This window comes from Scyliorhinus canicula, chromosome 8 (genome assembly GCF_902713615.1).
Source record: "Scyliorhinus canicula chromosome 8, sScyCan1.1, whole genome shotgun sequence".
Taxonomy (NCBI): domain Eukaryota; kingdom Metazoa; phylum Chordata; class Chondrichthyes; order Carcharhiniformes; family Scyliorhinidae; genus Scyliorhinus; species Scyliorhinus canicula.
In genome coordinates this window covers 149,285,506-149,307,411 of record NC_052153.1, presented here as the reverse complement: position 1 = coordinate 149,307,411, position 21,906 = coordinate 149,285,506, and the positions used below count along the sequence as shown (strand labels likewise).

At 42.9% G+C, this 21,906-nt stretch overlaps 1 protein-coding gene across 3 annotated transcripts in view; it reads right to left on the bottom strand.

The window, feature by feature from the left end:
* The window catches only part of LOC119970576 (transcription factor TFIIIB component B'' homolog), a 120,559-nt gene that overhangs the window by 76,705 nt on the left and 21,948 nt on the right, over window positions 1-21,906 (bottom strand). For 2 of the 3 annotated variants that reach the window (XM_038805415.1, XM_038805416.1), the window contains exons 4-13: window positions 21,345-21,454; window positions 21,139-21,189; window positions 20,663-20,785; window positions 19,611-19,744; window positions 15,887-15,981; window positions 15,541-15,595; window positions 14,957-15,103; window positions 11,617-11,925; window positions 11,132-11,312; window positions 4,363-4,645 (exon numbers count right to left, since the gene is read on the bottom strand). In XM_038805415.1, the coding sequence (XP_038661343.1) occupies window positions 4,363-4,645; window positions 11,132-11,312; window positions 11,617-11,925; window positions 14,957-15,103; window positions 15,541-15,595; window positions 15,887-15,981; window positions 19,611-19,744; window positions 20,663-20,785; window positions 21,139-21,189; window positions 21,345-21,454 (1,488 nt within the window). Of the gene's footprint in view, window positions 1-4,362; window positions 4,646-11,131; window positions 11,313-11,616; window positions 11,926-14,956; window positions 15,104-15,540; window positions 15,610-15,886; window positions 15,982-19,610; window positions 19,745-20,662; window positions 20,786-21,138; window positions 21,190-21,344; window positions 21,455-21,906 lie in introns of those variants that run through there. The other variant, XM_038805417.1, reaches the window with a different exon arrangement.

The following is a 21,906-nucleotide window of genomic DNA, read 5'->3' as shown; positions in this document are numbered from 1 at the left end:
TAATACTGTCGGTATCAATAATGGCAATCTTGCTGCATGAATAGTGGTGTAGTCATATATTAAGCCCTCTAGGAATCCCGTATAAACTAACCTAATCTTGAAAGATTATAACTGATATCAGGTATTGTAAAGTCCCGCTATTCACAGTCCCCATATTTCCACAAAAATCTACAAACTGTGAAACCGTGAACAGCAAACATACTTTACAATAGGAGTCAATTAGATAGCTCCAGCCAGGGTGGTACGGTGGCACAGTGGTTAGCACTGCTGCCTCACGGCACCGAGGACCGGGGTTCGATCCCGGCCCCGGGTCACTGTCTGTGTGGAGTTTGCACATTCTCCCCTTGTCTGCATGGGTCTCACCCCACAACCCAAAGATGTGCAGGATAGGTGGATTGGACATGCTAAATTGCTCCTTAATTGGAAAAACAATTGGGTACTCTTAAATTTATAAAAATAAAAAATAAATAAAAGAGGTAGGTCCAGGTCCAGCCATGCTAAACTTTCATATGTATAACGGGTTAAAGGATTTTCCAGTCCCGCCCACCGGCGGGATCTTCCTGCTAAAGTCAACAAGGGTTTAAATGAATTGTCTCATCCTTCAGTGGAAAACCAACCACGGTGGGGTCGGAAAGTATGCTTTTGGTAAATTTAATAAAACAAGGGGAAAAAATTCAAAACTGAATTAAATCACAGAAACACCCACATGGAAACAGCATTGCTAGAGTATTACTTTATTCCTAATTTATTCCTATAGGGGCTAGTTGAATGCATATAGATAAAAGTGTGCTAAATATTAAACGGGTCTTATGACTGTGGGAATCCAGTCATTATCTCATATAATAAATTAAACATTGTATTCCAGAGTAATCAGCCCTAAGAATGTATTGCTCGCTGTCTAATGAACCAATGAGTTCTAGCAAAGTCTCCGACGAGTGTAACATAGAAAGTGAGAGAAATATATCCAGTAATTTTCCTAAGACTGCACACACAGACGGTAAGCTAGTTTTGAGAGGCACCAGTCAATCTTAACTAATGTCCAATGTTTGATTAACAGTTGATCCTCTAGGGCAGCACGGTGGCACAATGGTTAGCACTGCTGCCTCGCGGCACCGAGGTCCCAGTTTGATCCCGACTCTGGATCACTGTCAGTGTGGAGTTTGCACATTCTCCCTGTGTTTGCGAGGATTTCGCCCCACAATCCAAAGATGTGCAGGCTAGGTGGATTGGCCACGCTAAATTGCCCCTTAATTGAAAAAATTTAATTGGGTACTCTAAATCTATATTTTTTTTAAATCATCCTGTAAGTATCAGACATTCATTTAAACAAACTAAGAGGTCTCAGCCGAGAATTAGAAATCAATGAAAGTAAATGAGGGGTCAAACCAGATATAAGAATTCCCTTAAAAGTAAGACATTGTGGTCGAGGTCTTTGTACCTGAATTTTTGAATCATCTATCTGTTTGTTTGTGCTAAAGTGATTTCTTTTTGTGCTTTATGTTTTTTGCCATGTGCTTGACCCTTTTTATGTATTGATTGATATTTCATATCTTATTTTTGATTCAATTCATAATCAAGTGAGTAATTAGCAATAAAGCCATACTTTTGACACCTTCAACCAACCGGACTACCGATTCTTATTAGAAGGTAAAAGAAGAGTCCCTACAAGCAACAAACGACACACGTGTAGTGCACACTTTCTACAACAGCAAATATATCATGGGCACCCTTTTTTGTTACTTTATTTGTGCAGTTTTTCGGCAATTTTGTTTAAGATGGCTTCTAGTTTTTATTTTAAAACCACAGATAAATGAACATTTGGGCCTATAATGGGTGAACTGATCCACAAAAACGTTTGCGCAGATAAGCAAATTCGTGAAAGAAGAAGTCACGAGTAGAGAGATTCTGCCGTGTTAAAATCCTACAAGACTGCCATATAAACAAGAGTTTAAGAAAACAAACAACACCAAGAACAAGAATTATCCAGTGAACCCAAAAATGCTATTTGGTGCACCATGCAAGAATATTTATAAAATCAAAGAATGATGACAGCACAGGAGGCTGTTCAGCCCATCACGTCTGAACTGGCTCCCTGATGGAGCAATTCACCAACTGCTACTGCCTTGCCTTTCCCCCATTGCCCTGCAAATTTTTCCTTTTCAGATAATGATCCAATTCCTTTTTGAAAGCCTCAATTGCCCCTGCCTCCACCACACGCTCTCAGCATGAAAATGTTCTACCTCATGTAGCCATTGCTTCTTTTAATAATTCCCTCTGATTCGCAGCCCTCATAAGCTACGCAAACAGTTCTTCCCTTTCTACTCTGCCCAACCGGCGCAAGATCTTGAATACCTCGATCAAATTTCCTCACAACCTTCTCTTCTCTTTATATTTTTAGGCCATTAACTTCTACTAGCTACAGTTGTTATGCTCTCATTTTGAGTTCCGTACCACTCAGTTCTGAAATGGAAAAAAAATAGCGCCTTTCACAATCTCAGGACCTCCCAAGTCTCTTCACAGCACTGAAACACTTTTGAAGTGTAGTCCCTCATATAATGTGGGAAATCCCAGTTTGCACACAGCACTTCGACAAACAGAAATGCAATAATGACCAGATAATCTGTTTCTGTGATGTTAATACAGGGTAAAATATTGGCCAGGACACTGTGAAGAACTCAACTAGTTTTCATTAAAATTCTGCCACGGAATCATTTACATCCATTGAGGAGGCAAATGAACCCTCAGTTTATTTCTATATTTTTTACAATTATAGGGCAATTTAGCGTGGCCAATCCACCTACCGTGCACATATTTGAGTTGTGGGGGTGAGACCCACACAGACATGGGAGAATGTGCAAACTCCACACGGACAGTGACCCAGGACCGGAATCAAACCCAGGTCCTCAGTGCCGTGAGGCAGCAGTGCTAAAAACTGCGCCACCATGCCGCCCAATCCCTCTTAGGTCTCAATAGTACACTCCCTGAATACTGCAGGGGAGTGTCAACATTGATCTTTATGCTCTAGTTCTAGAATGGGACTTGAAAGCACAACCTTCCAACTCAGGAGAGAGGGCCAACAACTGAACTACAGCTGACAACTAGCTTTAACAAACGCATAGGTACAACTTGATGATAAAAGGATTTCACCCAATGGTTTGCCAGACTTAATTAATGAATCACTGTACAGTGAAAACTGTTGATATGGACATGCTCTAAACACAGACATCTTCAAAAATGCTTCTTGAGACCCTTGAATCAGGGGGCACAGATTTGAGGTAAATTGCATGATGTAACATACAAGAGGCACTGTGAAACCACAAGCACTCACAAATTACAAAATGTAATAGCCATCAATTCCTCAAGCCATTTTACAACTTTAAATACAGGGTACAATCTACTGCAAAGCTTCAGGAGCTAATATTTTATACACTCAGAATCTCAAGTATTTCTCCTTGCAAGTTGTTTCCTATGCAAAGCAGCAGCTATTTTGTGGAAGATTCATTTTGTGCAACGGGGAGTTTGTTACTCAGCAACCATAGCAACAGAAAAATTGTTCCAACTTGGGATTGAGAATTTCTTTCAGAAACTCAACTGTCTCATCCTGACCCGTAGTCATAGACCTCATCAGACTTCCAAATCAAGTAAACTGATGCAAAAAACAAAGAGGAGCATCCTTTCCTGTCACAACACTCCATCAGTGCACCCTTTCAGAAGCTTCTGGGAGCTCTTCCCCTCTGACTTTGCCATAATTTTCTTTCCCTCACTGTTTGGTCGTGGATCTGCTTCTTTGAGGAACTCTTGCATTGGGGACTGAAGCTGGATGGCCATCCTGGGTTTCTCCGAGTTCCTGCTGGTCTAGAGTGACAAACAGGCCTGTGGATCCCACCATCAATCAATCTTCCTGCAGGCTCACTGCTCAAGCAGGAAACTGCAGTATCACTCATGCACAGTGATCTTTTCTGTTTTCCATCCCAAATGTTAGCAATCCATGTGGCGTCTGTACAACCTACCATTACATTTCTCTCTTTCTCTGTTCTGTGACCATCCTAATTTTACTAAGTAGAACAAGAGAACTACAATTCATTCCCTGAAGTTATACTTTGCTCCAAGTGAGAACAATTTGGAATGGAAATTGCGATTGTAAAACTGAGGTGAACAGAGCCAAATTCTGGAGCGTGGGAGAGGGTTCTTAGCATTGTTGCAGCTTATTAGATGCAGATAATAATTTCAGCTGGTTCTTCAAAACTGTTGGGAAAATATTTTACAGTGCGCACAATAACCATTTTTAAAATAAGGATACCCGCTGAACAAAAAGACAGCCTGCAGGTGTCCTGTTCACTTAAAGGACAGTATATATTATACCTTTTCTGACACTTTATCATTGATCTCAGAAGATTCATCATCGGGAGCATCCTGATCCTGCACAGATGATTCTTTCACTTTGTCACTGGTGTTTTCCTTCGCATCATCATAAGATGCAAGAGCTTCTGAAGCAGTTTGATCACTCCCTTTTCCACCTGCTTTTTTCCTTCCAGTCACTTTTAAATTGGGTTTAGGTTTCTGGAGGTGGGCATGCTGTGGTTTTGTAGCATTTTCTGTTCCAACTGGTGGGGTTTCTTCTGATAGTGCTACACTTCCATGGTCACTGAAACAAATATTTAGACACCAGAATAATTTCAAAATGAAATTCAAATTTAAAGTGCAACTGATTTTCAAGACTCCAACCACACCAGCAAGCAATGACAATTAAGCTGGTAAAATACAGTGGAATTCTAATAAATAATTCTAAGTGGCATGCAATTCGCTGCTACAAACTACCACTCCACTTTTACCCTAATTTTGTTTTATTGCTTGCCAAGATGCAGATTTCTGTTCTGCGGAAAGCATTGTTTCTACTTTGAACACCAAGTGTCAGCATGAAGCATTCCCAGTGCAAATATATAACAATGCGACTTAAGTCGCAACCACAGGAAAGGGCTCCTTATTATATCATGGTAATTTTCTGTCACGTTTCCACTGCACCCAAGTTCTTGAAATAAACTTCATGAATAAATCCTTCCTGAACAAGAGGTCAAGGGTGCTTGCGCATCTTAAAAGTTTGAAAGCCGATGTGGCAATGCTGCAGGAGACTCACTTGAGGGTGAAGGACCAGGTGAGAAATAAAAAGGCCTGGGTTAGTCAGGTGTTTCACTCTGGATTTGACGGAAGGGCTCGAGGGGTAGCGGTAATGGTCAGCAAAAGGGTACACTTCCAGATGGAGGTGGTGGTGGCAGATCAGGGGGGGTCGATGTGTGATTGTGACAGGAGGCGCTGGAGGGGAGGTTAGTGGTGCTGTTAAGTGTATACAGTCCCAATTGGGACAATGTGGGATTCGCAAAGAAGGTGTTCGGGGCCATCCACGACTTGGACACACACAAACGGATTGGGGGGAGGGGGGGGACTGGAACTTGATGCAGGTGCCAAGGTCGGACAGGTCACAGCCACGCTCGCTGGTCCCATCAAAGGTGGGGGGGCAAGGCGCTGGCTGGGCTAATGGTGGAAATGGGAGGGGTGGACCCTTGGAGGTTTCTGCACCTGAGGGAACGGGAGTACTCGTTTTTCTCAGTAGTCCATAAGGTATACTCGCGGATCGACTTTTTCGTGGTGGGGAAGACTTTGTTGGCTGGGGTTAAGGGGTCGGAATACTCGGCAATTGCAGTGTCAGATCATGCTCCGCATTGGGTGGATATGGTACTGGTAAGGGGCTAGCGCAGAGGCCAGGGTGGAAACTGGATGTGGGGCTTTTGGGGAACCAATTGTTCTGTGAGAAAATTGAAAAGGTAATTAAGGAATATCTAGGTTTCAACTGTATGGGTGAGGTGTTGAAGGCAGTTGTCTGGGAGGCTCTAAAGGGGGTGGTGAGGGGTGAGGTAATTTAGTTTAAGGCCAGGGTGGACAAAGAGGAGAGGTTGGAGCGGCAGAGGGTAATAGATGAGATGTTGGAGGTAGATAGGAGTTTTGCAGAAGATGGGGACCCAGCGAAGCTGGAAAAAAGGAAGGAACTACAGGCGAGTTAGACCGTCTGTCCACCAGGAAGGCGGTGCGCCAACTGAGACAAGCGAGGGGTGCAGTTTATGAACATGGAGATAAGGCGGGTAAGAATGGGGGTATTTTAGCAGGTCAGCTCCAGAGGGAAGCAACGGCAAGGGAAATTCTCCAGGTGATGGATAGGGCAGGGAAATTGGTGGTGGCCCCGGAGCCAATTAACAATGTTTTTGAGGAGTTTTACGAGAGGTTGTACAGGTCAGAGCCACCCGGGGGAGACCGTGAGATGCAGGAATTTCTAGATGGGTTGGAGTACTCGAGGCTAGGGGAGGGGGACAGGGCTACATTAGAAGAAGCAATAGTGGAGCAGGAGATAAAGGATGCGATTGGGAGGATGCAGTCGGGGAAGGTGGCAGGGCCGGATGGGTTTCCAGTGGAATATTATACAAAATTCAAGGATAAGCTGGCACCCGTGACGGCGGGGATGTTTGATGAGGCGATAGGGAAGGGGGTGTTGCCACAAACCTTGGGGCAGGCATCGATTTCACTGTTGCTTAAAAAAGATAAGGATCCGACAGAGTGTGGGTCGTATAGGTCCATATCACTTCTGAATGTGGACGCAAAAGTATTGGCGAAGGTACTGGCGGGTAGGCTGGAGGAGTGCCTCCTGAAGGTAATAGGTGAGGATCAGATGGGGTTTGTGAGAGGGAGGCAGCTTTTTTCGAACGTTAGGAGGATTTTGAACGTTGTTATGGCACCGGCGGGAGGGAAGGAAACAGAGGTGGTTGTGGCATTGGATGCCGAGAAAGCGTTTGACCAGGTAGAATGGGGGTACTTGATGGCAGTTCTGGAGCGGTTTGGGATTGGACCAAGATTTGTGAACTGGGTAAAACTATTATATAAGGAGCAGAAGGCGAGTGTCCGCACAAACAACATCAGCTCGAGATACTTTTCTCTCCACCGTGGGGCAAGGCAGGGATGTCCAATGTCCCCCCCTGCTGTTTGCACTTGCGATTGAGCCATTGGCCATCGCATTAAGAAGTTCGGGAGCATGGAAAGGAATAGTGCGGGGGGGGGGGGGGGGGGGGGGGGGGGGGGGGGGGGGGGATAGAGCATAGGGTGTCCTTATATGCCGACGACTTGCTGCTGTATGTGTCGGAACCGAGTGTGTTGATAGAGGGCATATTGGAGCTACTGCAAGTATTTGGGTCTTTCTCGGGGTACAAGCTGAGCCTCGACAAGAGTGAGTATTTTGTGGTGTCTCGGCCGGGGGTGGGGGCAGGGGTGGGGGGGCTGCAATTCCGTAGGGCAGGGACTCACTTTAGGTATCTGGGGGTGCAGGTTGCCCCGGAGTGGGGGAGGTTTTGCAGGTACAATATCACTAGTTTGGTGGTGAGAGTGAAAGCCGATCTGGCAAGGTGGGATGGTCTCCCTCTGTCACTGGCGGGTCGGTTGCAGGCGGTTAAAATGAATGTGTTGTCGTGATTTCTGTTTATTTTTCAATGCCTACCGATTTTCCTGCCGAAGGCTTTTTTCAGGGAGATTGAGGGAAGGATTACCTCGTTCATATGGAGAGGGAAGGTGGCCAGAGTGAGAAAGGTGCTGCTACAGAGGGAAAGGCAGGCAGGGGATTTGGGTCTCCCGAAGCTGATTACAACTACTAGGCAGCGAATGTGGAGAAGGTGCGGTGCTGGGTCAGAGGGGTTGATTCCCAGTGGATCAGAATGGAGGAGCGATTGTGCAGGGGGTCGGGACTGAAAGCGCTAGCAACAGCGCCGCTCCCAATAGCTCTGGGGAAATACTCGGAAAGTCCGGTTATAATAGCTTCCTTGAAAATCTGGAGGCAGTTTCGCCAACACTTCGGGTTGGGGGCAGGGTCAAGGGAAATGCCATTTGGGGGAACTACAGATTTGAGCCAGGGAGGTGGGATGGAAATTTTCAAAATGGGAAGAGAAGGGGATTAAGATGCTAAAAGATTTGTTTCTTAGGGGTCGGTTTGCAGGATTGAAGGAGCTGGAAGCGAAGTATGGGCTGGAGCGGGGAGAAATGTTTAGATACATGCTGGTTTGAGATTTTGCCAGAAAGGAGATACAGAGCTTCCCGGAGGAACTGGTCTCCACATTGCTGGAGGAGTTGCTGACGACAAGGGGACTGGAGAAGGGGGTAGTGTCAACAGTGTATGGAGCTATTTTGGAAGAGGATAAGGCGCCACTGGAAGGGATCAAAACAAAGTGGGAGGAAGAGTTGGGAGAGGTTATAGAGGAGGGGGTCTGGTGTGAGGTGCTCCGGAGGCGTAAATGCCTCCACCTCATGTGCGAGGTTGGAGCTGATACAGCTGAAGATGGTATACAGAGCACACCTCACGAGGGCGAGGATGAGCCGATTCTTTGAAGAAGTAGAAGATGTGCGTGAACGTTGCAGGGGGCCCCGCTAATCACGTTCATATGTTTTGGTCCTGTCCAAAGCTAGAGGATTACTGGAAGGAGGTTTTTAGGGTAATCTCCAAGGTGGTGCACGTGAAACTGGACCCGGGTGCCCGGGAGGCCATATTCGGGGTGTCAGATCAGCCAGGGTTGGAAACGGGTGCGGAGGCAGATATCGTAGCCTTCGCCTCATTGATCGCCCGAAGGCGGATCCTGCTGGGATGGAGAGCAGCCTCTCCACCTTGTGCCCTGGCGTGGCGGGGGGGGGACCTGTTGGAATACTTGACCCTGGATAAGGTTAAGTTTGAACTGAGGGGGAGGATAGAGGGGTTCTACAAGTCATGGGCATTATTCATTATGCACTTTCAAAAACTGGATAACATCGAACATTGGTTGGGGGGGATATGGGTGGGAGGGTTGGGGGGGGCTGTGTGTATTAAGGGTGACTATGGGTAATCCCTTATTCCTTTTTGTCATTTGTTTATGTAAACATGCGGGCTGATGTTTGGGGGTTGGTGGGAGGATGGGATAGTTGTTATTATTATAGGGATTGACATATTTGTTGCTGCTTATTGTTTATTGTTGGTGGGTGTAAATTCGGGAGAAAATGTGAAAAAGGAGAATAAAAATATTTTTTTTTTTAAAAATAAATCCTCCCTGAACAATCAAGCTATTCAAAGGTGTTGCAGCTTCAATAGTAGATGCAACAGGCACATAGCTATTTTCACTCTTCTTCTAAAACTGCACTATTTTACAATTCTTGGAAGAACATTTATTCTAGAAGAGGTGTAATCCATGAATTTTATTTTTACTTTATGTTGCCGCAAAAGATACAATTTACATTTTTTTGTTTTCTGAAATGACTGTTTCAAGTTACTATATTCCATGAGTTTCCAATATAACTAACTTTTCCTCAGATACATTACTTAACAAGCTTAATTATCTCAGCTTATCATGATGTCACACATAGACCTCTGTCTGACACCGAGCACAAAGCCTCATTGCTTACCTCGCAATGCGCAAGACCTTGGCTTCCTTATGTTGCACTAACGGGAAGTGCATAGAGTATTCCACACACAGACACACAAATGATCAATTTTTCCACTGAGTTGAAGAAAGCATGGGGATGTAGATCGGGATGGATCTGAACAGGGAGAGGAACCTGGCAGTACGTTCATCTTGATTGTCTGCACCCTCCTCAGCAGGGAGTGTGGAAGTGTGCCTCACCTCTGCAGGTCCTTTTTGACTTTCTCCACCAGGCTGCTTAGGTTCCACTTTATGGAAGCTTGTCCAGTCATGGACAATTTGGATCCCCAGGTAGTGGAATTTGTTTTGGGCCTGTTTAAATGGCAGTCCCTCCAGTTCTGCCCCACCCCCTTGGGGAACCCATCTGGTCCTGGAGCCATCCACTCCTACATGGAGTAGATCCTCTCCATGACTTCTCCCAGTTATAAAGGTGCTTCCAGCCCCCGTTTCCTATCCTCCCCTATAACTGGTATGTCCAGTTTTTGGCACTGTTTCATCACCAATTCCCCCATGCGGGAGCCTGAGGTGTACAGACCCCGGTAGAAGGCCTCGACTGACCTTTTCCGGTTCCATTACTAGTTGCCTCTGCTGTCTCTAATCTGGGCTATTTCCCTTGGCTGCCTGCTTTCTCAGCTGGTGAGCCAGCAGGCAGCTAGCCTCATCTCCGTGTTATCCCATGCGTGGCGGAGTTGGTCCACTGATTTCCACATGGAGAGCAGATCAAAGTTCATTTGTAGCGTTTTGCTCTCTGCCTGGAGTTCTATGGTCAGGGCCTCGGAGTGTCGCCAGTCCACCTTCAGTATGGAGTCGACTAGCTGTTGTCTCGCCACTCTCTCTCCCCCCTATTTCTTTGTGTTTTTTAAGCATTGATCACCCCTGATCACAGTCTTCAGCGCCTCCCAGAGCATGGTGAAATCTCCCCATTCTGGTTATTAGTAATATACTGCATGGGTAATTCTAACACATCAATGTCCTTGCTAGTTTTTTTCCTTCATTTCATGTATTGCCTTGCATTTCTCCATTTTGAAGGTCATCCCAGTAAAAACTCAGTTAAGTCAAAAGCTTTGTGTAATAACTGGCATACCTTCAATTACTCCTCTCCTCACCATAACCACCGCTCTGATGCCCACTCCAAATGCAACTAGATTTAGGACATTTAACTCCAAGTTATTTATGGGCATCTGGAACAGGAAAGATCCCTATACAAATCCCTGGGCACTCCACCCGATACCAGCAACTACCGCCAACATATCCCCACCCATTTGTAACTTAGTTCCCTTCATAACTACCTGCAATTTTCTTTCTTGTAGGAAGGTAATGTAATATGTAAAATATGTAAAATAATGCATAATGAGATAATTTTAAAGAAATTTTGTTGGTACAGGTAACATCTTATTGGGTCCATTTACCACTACTTTGCACCCTGTATATATTTATTAGTCAAGCATAATGCAGAAGGAAAAATAAAGGTGCCTTATACTTGTACTTATGGGACTTCTTGGAGTGAGACACAGTAGAGCATATGTACTTGGAGCAGGCATGTAAATGTAATGTTAATCAGACAGAATGACAACACCATGCCCCCCCCCCCCCCCCCCCCCCCCAAACATCATCTTAAATTTACACATCATTAAAAGCACTATATAAACACAAGTTACCTTAAGGATTTATCATTGCGCTTCTCCTTTCTCTTGGTTTCTGAAGGTCGTTTGTTTTCAGAGGTTCCTTGGTTAGTTGATATTTCACCCGTGACCATGGGGCATTCAGCTTCACCTTCTGCAATCTGCTCCCCAACATCATCTTCTTGACCAGAATCCAAAGTTGAAGACTTCTGGATGTCTATTCAAATTGTTTACCACAAACAAATTACATCAATGTGGCAACTGAAGCCAGAAAAAAAGCATTTTGTTTTTTCTCAACTTCAAATTCATGTGGGTCAGTTTTCTTTTAGGCAATTTTTATAACTTTAAAAATCTGTTTGCTATAGTGGCACAACATAAATGAGTTCAAACATACTGCTTTACAGGGTGCAACTATTTTGACAATGTTGTTTCCTTAATGGGGCATGTTATCACAGGAGCCATGGGGGGGGGGGGGGGTTGCTTAAATAAATAGAGAGACCGAGAACTACAACAATTCTTGCCTTTCTTGCACTGCAGTACTTCTTGCTTTGGTTCCTGAGAACCACTTTCCTCCCGAGGTAGTTCTCCTCCATCAGTTTCTTGCACTGCCAGTTCTGCAGCAACTTTCTTTTTCCTTTTTCGCTTGCGTTTGGTTGGGGAAAGCTTTGATATGGTTTCGTTTTCCTGTGCATCTTCTTGCCCTTCCACTCTGCAAGGTGCCTCATTTGCCTCCACCACAGCATTAGGGTCAGCTTCAACTAATTCATTGACACCAGCTTCAACTGGATCAGGATCGTCAGGATCACTTTCTATCTCTGACACTTGCTTGCCTAAATGCACATGTAAAAAGATAGAAGATAACATGCATTTATCGGTGCAAAATCCTTTGCGTGTGCACAACACTTGTTAAGTTCACAGGCAAATTATGCAACACAGGAAATGGACACGAACTGGGTAAAAAAAGTCAGTTCAAAAACTGCCACACTGGTCCAAAAGCAATGTGTGTGAATTGAATGCTCGTCAAGATGAATAATGGGTACTGGGGAAAGGAACACTTTTTATTCATTAAAAGTCAGCATTAAGCATACTTGGGTCAGGTACAATAAGTTGTGAAGAGGATATAATGAGGCTACAAAAAGATATGGATGGGTTCAGTGAGTGGGCAAGGATCTGGCAAAGGGAATATAACGTGGGAAAATGTTGAATTGGCCATTTGGCAGAAAGAATAAAAAAGGAAACATGCTATCCAAATGCTGAGAGATTGGAGAGCTGAGGTGCAGAGGGATCTGGGTGTGCTAGAGCACAAATTACAAAAGGCTAGTATGCAGGTACAGAATGTAATTGGGAAAGCTATCATTTATAGAATGCTATCATTTATTACAAGGGGAGGTGAATACTAAAATGGGAGATTATGCTTCAATTGTACTGGAAGACCACATCTGGGGTACTGTGTAGTACTGGACACCTCATTTTTTAAAATTAATTTTAGAATACCCAATTGTTGTGGGAAAAATTTTGTGTTTTACAATGTAAACCGGATAATTAACTATGTTGCAAAGTTATGTTTGACACTATGTTTGAGACGGTAGCTCTTTACACAAAACAGTAGTTGAAGTCAGATTTGGAAAGAAGGTTTTTAGACAAAAGGTACTCATTGGCTTAGATGCCCTTACAAGACGCAATTTGTAAGAATAGATTGTGTATACACAATGCTTGTGATTTTGTAACCTAAGAATTACTAATATCAGAAAGGACACAAAATGGCTATTAGCTGAGCTGGCAATGCTAAAAGACACAAACGGTTTTTAGCTGAACTAACCACATTCCTAAACATTCATTAGCTGGGTTAAGTTACAAACTGTATAAACAACCTCATTGAATGGGACCCAGACGTGGGTGTTTCTAGGGATATTTTAACAGCCACTGATAACAGCTCCACAGGACAACGAGCACAATGTATCCTCAATAGCTCACGGTCTCCAGATGCAGGCAGGAGACATAACTTTGTTAGTTTTGAGTAACTTCTGCATGAAGTTAGGGGCTGGTAAGACACCAACCCACTTTAACCATATATTTTGCCTAAACTGGGATACAAAGAAAATTGATTGACTGCATGTAATGAATTATGACGCGAAGAGAGTTGATAGATTATATGTAAATGAGAATGCAGCTACTTCCGCATTTAAACTGTATATTAACTAAGTGCAAGCCTAGCTCAAGCGAGAAAGTGTGCTGACAAAGACTGCGGAGTCTAAGCGTTTTCTCCCAGAGCTCTGATATAATAAACTGCTTCATTACTCATTCAAAAGTCTGCTTGTGAATATTTTCACCCAACACCAATTAAGGGGCAATTTAGCGTGACCAATCCATGCACCCTGCACATCTTTGGGTTATGGGGGCGCAATCCACGCAAACACGGGGAGAATGTGCAAACCCCATATGGACAGTGACCGAGGGCTGTGATCAAACCTCGGACCTCGGCATCATGATGCAGCAGTGTGCCACAGTGCTGCCCGCTGACACCTCATTTAAGGAAGGATTAATCATGCAAAATAAACACTACTAGTTAAACGACACCTAACAGCTATGACAACCTGTACTTAACTTCAGACACCCGGCTTAGGTCAGAGGAACAGTGGCCTTTGTTCGAATCTGGATCCACTGGGTCTGGAGAAGTAACTGCTGTTCAGCTGGGCTCATCCGTCTGGTAGCGAGTGTTGAACTTGAACTTGCTTCTGGTCATGCTGCTGTGATTGCAGATGGACGTTGCCGGAGCGCCAGGTCCAAAAGAGATCGAACACCAGGCAGTGTCTCTTTATCCTTGGGGGTTTCGCACTCTTTTGGGCAGTCCTTAGGTTTGGACTCAATTAATTGGGCAGTTCTCAATCACTAACTTCGATCTGAACCAATAAAGGGGCGGGTGCCTAGATAGCTGGGTGTGTCCTAAGTGGTCATTGACCTTGCTGTTTATGCATCCTGAGTAAAAGGAGTAGCGCTGAAATGTCTCCGATTCTATCGGTTACCCGAGTATCAGTCCTTTGTCTCATGGAGATGGGCTATTAAAATGTTAATCGGTTGGGGGTTTCGATGCTGTCTGGATTCTCTGCTGACAAATATACATTCAGGCTCTGTGCCTGCCTGAATCTTACATTGTCCATATTTCCCTTTAGGCTTTGCGAACGTCCATGTTCTTGCTGTAAGTGGCCAGCTCAGATGGCTACACCTGGCCACTGAGGCACATGGTATATGACATTTAGATATCTGTTGTTTCACACTCAACTTTCAATCTTAGTTCAAGGCAAAAGGTCTCAAAAACTACACAGATATGGAACTATAGTTATGGGGCGAGATTCTCCAGTCCGCCTGCCGCGTTTTCCGGCACGTTTTTTCGTGCCTCCACTGACAGCAGGACTCTCCGTTTCCGCAGCCAGCCAATGGGGTTCCCCATTGTGGCCAGCCCGCGCCTTCGGGAAACCTACAGGTGTGGATGCGCTGCTAGTGGAGGATCCCGCCAACAGAGAATTCCGCAGATGGTCTTTAAAGAGTATATATCAATGTTTAAATACTGAGGGCAGGATTTTTCCACAACCAGCCGCATGTTCCGCAGAGGCGGCGAAGGTTCACCATTGACCAGCAGTGGGAATCTTCTGGCCGGCCGTTGTCAAGAGGAATTCACATTGAATGCACCCCACAGCGCCGATAAACCCACAGCGGGGGTGCACTGTCGGCAGGACCAGAAGATCCTGCCAGCGTGAACGGCTGGACAGTTCTGACAGCAGCTTGAAGAATCCATCTTCATTAGTTTGCTGTAAAATGGCCTTTCCACTATGAAGATAATTCAATATTTTAAAATTATATTACCTTTTCTGTTCCGTTTGGTCATCGATTTCTTCCTTGGAGCTTGGCTTTTTGTTTTCTCATTCCTTTCTTTCTTCCTCTTTGACTCTACTTCCAAAACTCGAGTTAACAGCTCTCCAAAAAATGCCAGATCAAGCGGCTTTTTCTCCTCTGTGTGAGAACGAGCAAATTAAAATGTATCAGCCCAACAATGTACAACAGATAATGAGGTACACGGTGACAAACTAAAACTTCAACTACTAAACAAATAGAAATAATGGAGCAACTGTGTGTTATTAAAAAAAACATCGAACCACATGGAATCATAGGCACCACACAAAGAAAACAAGTTAGGAAAATTAGTCAAGCAGTAAACATTTTCTACAATTAGCACATTTTAATATTCTGGTTGCTTACTGCTAACTTTCCCACACTCTTAGCACTCCAAATATCATGATGTTCGCTTCTGCAGTATCTCACTGCTCTCCAGTTATGCTATTAGTGTTCAAATTGATTGTCTGATCTTTCCACCTTATGCAAATATGCAAAGTACAATAATCACTTTGAAGTAGAGAATTCCCTGCCCATTTAAAAACGACCATACTTACTGAATGCTTTGTCAATCCTCCACGAGTTCATTTTTTCTTCACGTTTAAACTTGTTCTGCGGAAAAATAACTGTTAATAAAAAATATTTTTCACTTATGTAAAAGTGATTGTACACATTTTTTTAGTGTATCTTGTGCATACTATATCTTGTGTATACTATATACTATGTTGATAAAGACAAGCATGATTACATGTTCCAACTTTAAAAGACAGGTCTACAACCTGATGCTGCAAGACACAAAAATGCATTTTTGATGGACCAAATGGTCTCCATGCTGTAAAGCTCTTTGATTATATAAACTACTAGATGAAGTGGGAAATAAGTTCTGAAGACAACCGAAATTACCTTTATTTCTACTCTTGTCCTGTTGGGGAACAATTGACCAATCATAGAAAAATCTGTTCCAACCATACTGATTGCTAGAAAGAACATGTCTGTTTCTGGAAAGAATTAAAGTTTACAAATTTACTAAACGAACCAACATATTACAAATAAAATCAACAGAAGGCAAAAAAAGTTACTTATTTTTTTTAAAACAAAAATATGCAATACAAAACAGAATAAAAGGATATACAGAACGTTAGAAACTTCTAATGTCTCTTTAAATGGGGCAGCACGGTAGCATTGTGGATAGCACAATCGCTTCACAGCTCCAGGGTCCCAGGTTCGATTCCGGCTTGGGTCACTGTCTGTGCGGAGTCTGCACATCCTCCCCGTGTGTGCGTGGGTTTCCTCCGGGTGCTCCGGTTTCCTCACACAGTCCAAAGATGTGCAGGTTAGGTGGATTGGCCATGATAAATTGCCCCTAGTGTCCAAAATTGCCCTTAGTGTTGGGTGGGGTTACTGGGTTATGGGGATAGGGTGGAGGTGTTAACCTTGGGTAGGGTGCTCTTTCCAGGAGCCGGTGCAGACTCGATGGGCCGAATGGCCTCCTTCTGCACACTAAATTCTATGTTAAAAAAAAAATGTATGTTTCAACACACAATGAATTTATTATATTCTGTGTCACGGTCCAAGTACGATAGTGGTTTTCCAACTTACATTTTTATTTCCATTCATTTACTCATCCCCAATTGCAGAGAAGGTGGTGGTAAGCCACCTTCTTGAACCACTGCAATCCATTTGCTGTAGGTACACCCATAGTGCTGTTAGAAAGTGAATAGGTTTCCAACAACAGTGAAGGAACAGCAATATAGTTCCACATCAGAATAGTGTGTGACTTGGAGGGGAACTTGGTGGTTCCCTTGTGGCTGTTGTTCCTTGTCCTGTAACATAGTAGAGGTCGTACGTTTGAAAGTTACATTCAAAGGAAGCTTCCTAAGTTTTTGCTGTGCATCCTGTTGATGGTACACACTGCTGCCTCGGTGCGCTGGTGGTGAACAGGAAGTGAATTTTTACAGTAGTGGATCGGGTTCAAGAGTTTGAAAATGTAGGAAGAAGAAATTGTTACATCACAGGAAAGTGGTCAAGTGTTTTGTTAGTGAGTAATTCCATTTTCTCCCCTCTCTAAACTAGGCATTGTTTAGCACTAAGAGTCGGGAAATAAAACATTTCGGCTGGGTAAATAAAACTAAATGAGTTAATAATGTAGGTGAGCACATATTAATTTCACCTGAGTGCAGATTTCACCAGAGTGCAAAGGAATTTACTGAGTTTGGGAAATGGGTGAGGTGGGAATAAGGAATGCTGCTTGATATATAAAAGATAAACATAAACAAATAGGATTAAATTAGGACTGCAGGCTATATTACAGTAAAAACCAAAAGCATATAACCAAATTTAATAAATTTAACAAGGCTCTCAATCAGATTAAAAAGTACAAACAATTCTGTTTTTATTTCAAAACTTGAAAATCTAATAAGTTCAATTAAATACAACCAAGAGGGCAGGGCAGGTGATGTGTTGTAAGTGCAGCATGTGGGAGCTGGTGGAAGTGTGATCCACAACAACGACATCTTCAGTAAGTGTTTTCAACTCGAGTTGACGTAGGAGTGACCTGTAAACTTTGTTCCAGCAGGCAGTCACAACTCTTACATTAAGTATTTCAGATGTCGTCCATGGTCAAGGATAGAGAATGTGTAACTACAAATGAAGCAGATATTGGGGTCCAGAAAATAGCACAGGAGGAGCTTTAGCCCTTGCACTTATTCTTGGAGCCTTTGTGGATGAGAGAAGGTCGGATGCACATACTGACCACAGCACAGTGGTACGGGGGCAATTCAAGTTTGCGCAGTGAGAAGAAATGTAGTAGGCATAGCAGACTTGGGCATTAGAGGGATGTTCTCTGCAACTGAAAGCATGAGCCCCAAAAACCATCTTGCCTGTCTGATACCAGGGTCAAGAACATCTCGAGGCTGGAGAGGAAAGATCAAGATGCCATACTCCAGGTAGGTACCGATGCTGCAGGAATATGAGCAGTTATGACAGAGGGACCTTGAAGTGCATTCCACAGATCCCTGAAGGTGGAAGGGCAGGTAGATAAGGTTTAAGACAACATATGGATACTGGCCTTTATTAGCCGAGGAATAGAATATATGAGGTCGTATGAGGAACGTTTGAGGACTCTGGGAGTGTACTCGTTGGAGTTTAGAAGGATGAGAGGGGACCTTATTGAAGCATACAAGATACTGCGAGGCCTGGATAGAGTGGACATGCAGAGGATGTTTCCACTTGTAGGAAAAACAAGAACCAGAGGACACCATCTCAGATTAAAGGGATGGTCCTTTAAAACAGAGATGAGGAGGACTTTTTTCAGCCAGAGGGTGGTGAATCTGTGGAACTCTTTGCCACAGAAGGCTGTGGAGGCCAAATCACTGAGTGTCTTTTAAGACAGAGATACATAGGTTCTTGATTAATAAGGGCTTATGGGGAGAAGGCAAGAGAATGGGGGTGAGAAAATATCAGCCATGATTGAATGGCAGAGCAGACTCAATGGGCCAAGTGGCCTAATTCAGCTCCTATGTCTTATAAGAGCAGGAATATCATGCTGGAACTCTATACAAAACGCTGGTAAGGCCACAATTGGAATACTTCATGCAGTTCTGGACACCACATTATCAGAAGGATGTCATTGCACTGGAGAGGGTGTTGCCTGGACTGGAGGATCTGAGCCATGAGGAAAGATTGGATAGGTTGGGACTGCTGCCCTTGCAGCGCATGTTGAGAGTGAACCTGATAGAGGTGTCTAAGATTATAAGGGGCATAAATAGAATGGCTAAGAAGGCACTTTTTCCATTAGTAGAGCAGTCAATAACCAGGGGCATAGATTTAAGTTAAGAGAGAGCATGGGTAGCACGGTAGTGCAGTGGTTAGCACTGCTGCCTTACGGCGCCGAGGACCCAGGTTCGATCTCGGCCCCGGGTCACTATCCGTGTGGAGTTTTTACATTCTCCCCGTGTCTGAGTGGGTCACCCCACAATCCAAAGATGTGCAAGTAACGTAGATTGGCCACACTAAATTGCCCCTTAATTGGAAAAAAGAATAATTGGGTACTTCAATTAAATTTAAAAATAAAATCCTCCTTGCACTACCCCACTAGATATTAACTCTCTGTCAAAATAATAGAGGCAACAGAGTCGTACAAGACTTTTAGCATGGGGATGTATATTCACGTGAAAGACTAAATTTAAAGAAGTAAATTTCTCTGAAAGATCATGTGTACTCAGGAGCAAACATGGCACTGACAGGAATGATGAAATCCTATTCCACACTATCAATGCATGACTGTACTTTTAAAAGTAGGAATAGTTAGGAACAACTATCAACTTTCATTTTACAGATTAGGATGGTGCGGTGATAACTTTTTGCATTGAGTTGAAAAAAAGTTAGCTAAAATGGGCAAAAAATGTTATACACCGGGAATGGATGCATTTTTTCAACTGATAACAATTTTAGATGTGACCATTGACATATCCTTGAAACGCATGAAACATTTGATGCTATACAGTTTAACAATTTTGGAATGCAGCACACCTGGAAATGTTTCGGGAACATTTTTTAAAATCAGAAGTAAAATGGTGGAGTAATAGGTTTTCTAAATTTAAGCCGTTAAAACTAATTTCATACATACCTTTATTAGACCATGGCTTTGTGTGAGTGCTCTTCCTAAAACTGGAATAGGTTGTTTGAGAGCCACGTTCAAAAATAGGATCGCTTTCTTCAGCTATATTAGGTCCCTTCTTCCTCAAAACCTCAACCGTTAAACTATTTTTTGTTTGAAGAAAAGTACAGTCAAGTAAATTTGCATTCCATGGAAAATCATTGCTAGCTTAAAACAGTGCTGTTTGTTCTCCCTCCATTACAGAGCACAGTCAACTTTTATCTGCCCTGAACTATCACTGCGTATTCTCTCATTTATTGCTTGAAATGGTAACTTTCCCTTTTATTCCATAGGCGGGGCAGCACGGTGGCACAGTGGTTAGCATTGCTGCCTACGGCGCTGAGGACCTGGGTTCGAATCCCGGCCCTGGGTCACTGTCTGTGTGGAGTTTGCACATTCTCCCCGTGTCTGCGTGGGTTTCACCCCCACAACCCAAAGATGTGCAGGGTAGGCGGATTGGCCACACTAAATTGCCCCATAATTGGAAAAAATAATTGTGCAATCAAGTTGATTAAATATGAAAATTAAAGCAAAATACTGTGGATGCTGTATATCTGAAATAAAAACAGAAAATACTGGAAATACTCAGCGGGTCTTGCTGCATTCATGGAAAGAGAAACAGAATTAATATTGAGTCAAATGTGACTTTTCTTCAGAAAAGAGAGAAATGAGATTGGTCTTTAACAAATCTGTGCTGTTTTTACTAAATAATCTGCACTTGGCAAATGACTACTAATTTCTGGCCCAGTTTAACATCTCCACATATTTTCCTACCACCAAGGTGGTGAAGCCAATCTTAAACCCCCTTAAATATACAGAGCTTCAGGATAAATTAACCGATTTTAAACGAAGGTCACTGAGTAGTTTTGGCAAAAAGGATCTATCTAGCCCTATAACAAAATGTTAGAACATAAACAATGGTATTCAATAATAATTCAATCATCTAAGATAATTCTAATTGATGATCTGCTAATGAAATGTAAAGTGTTTAAATCGTAAATGTTTTTGTAGTATGGACTTACCTTTCATCATCAATAATAATAGTGCCATCTTCAGCTACTTTGACTCTTGGACCCAAAACTGCATCATCAGATTCTTCATCTTCATCCTCATTAGGTGGGGAACTAACGGTTCCCACTTCTGGCCTACAATATAAAGCAAGACATATAGTGATTGTCAGAGTCCAAATTCTCTCATACTATAATTGCCATGACCATGAGAAATTTAAGAATCGTTAATAATAAGTGTGGTGTTGATGACTAGGCAATGCTCTTATTTTTTATCCTGCAATCATTATATGTTTATTTTTCATTTTTACCATTGATGCAACAGATCCTGGAAAATAAATTCACACTATTACCAAAACAGTGTTTTATCATTAATTTCAAAATCCTGTGATAAAACTTGGTGAGTGAAAATCTGGTAAAAATCTCCAAGACACCTACGACATTCTAAAAAAATGAAGCTAACTTTTGTAAATGGCTGAACATATACTCACTCTTTGGTTAGAACTGGGAAAGATAGTCTCTTTTCTTCTTCAAATGAAGATCTGTAAGGAGTTGAATTCAAATAATATCAAAATTCATCTTACATGCACCGAAAAAATAAATGTAGTATGAAAAATCTAATTTCACACCTTTAAAATGCATTCAATCAGAAATATTATAAAATAAATACCAGTTTGAATATCATCAGGTCACTTACAGCATTGGATTTGTATCAGGCAAGTAGTAGATGAAGTCTCTCATTGTCATTTTAGTACGTTCTGGAGGGGCACCAGTTTCCCAAATTGGAACGGTTTCTCTGCGAGCTTTCTACAATGGCCCAAAAGAAAAAAAATTGGATTATTAACAGGAAAGAGTTAAAAAAGACATTGATGTGCAATACATCAATCGCGATGTACAGAGAAAAGAATAAACAAAACACATCAAATGTGCCCTGTTACGATACTATATTTAAATACAAACTTCATTAGGTCAGCTAATATATAAACAACTGGATCCACAGGTTAATTGGTGTGGTGTTTCAATTACACAGCACACATTGGTCCAAATGTTGCACAGATTGCAATGGTCCAAATTTTGCCAAGATTGCATTGCAATGGTGAGGCTAGCAAGACTCACCAACATTATACCTGCATAAATCGAACTGCAACCTCTGGCAGCTAAATGTGGAAATCCAGAACTTGAGGAGATACCCAACTCCTCCACGGGGTGTGCTCAAACAGTATTCACAATGTCAACACAAGGCATGAAGTAAAGTAGTT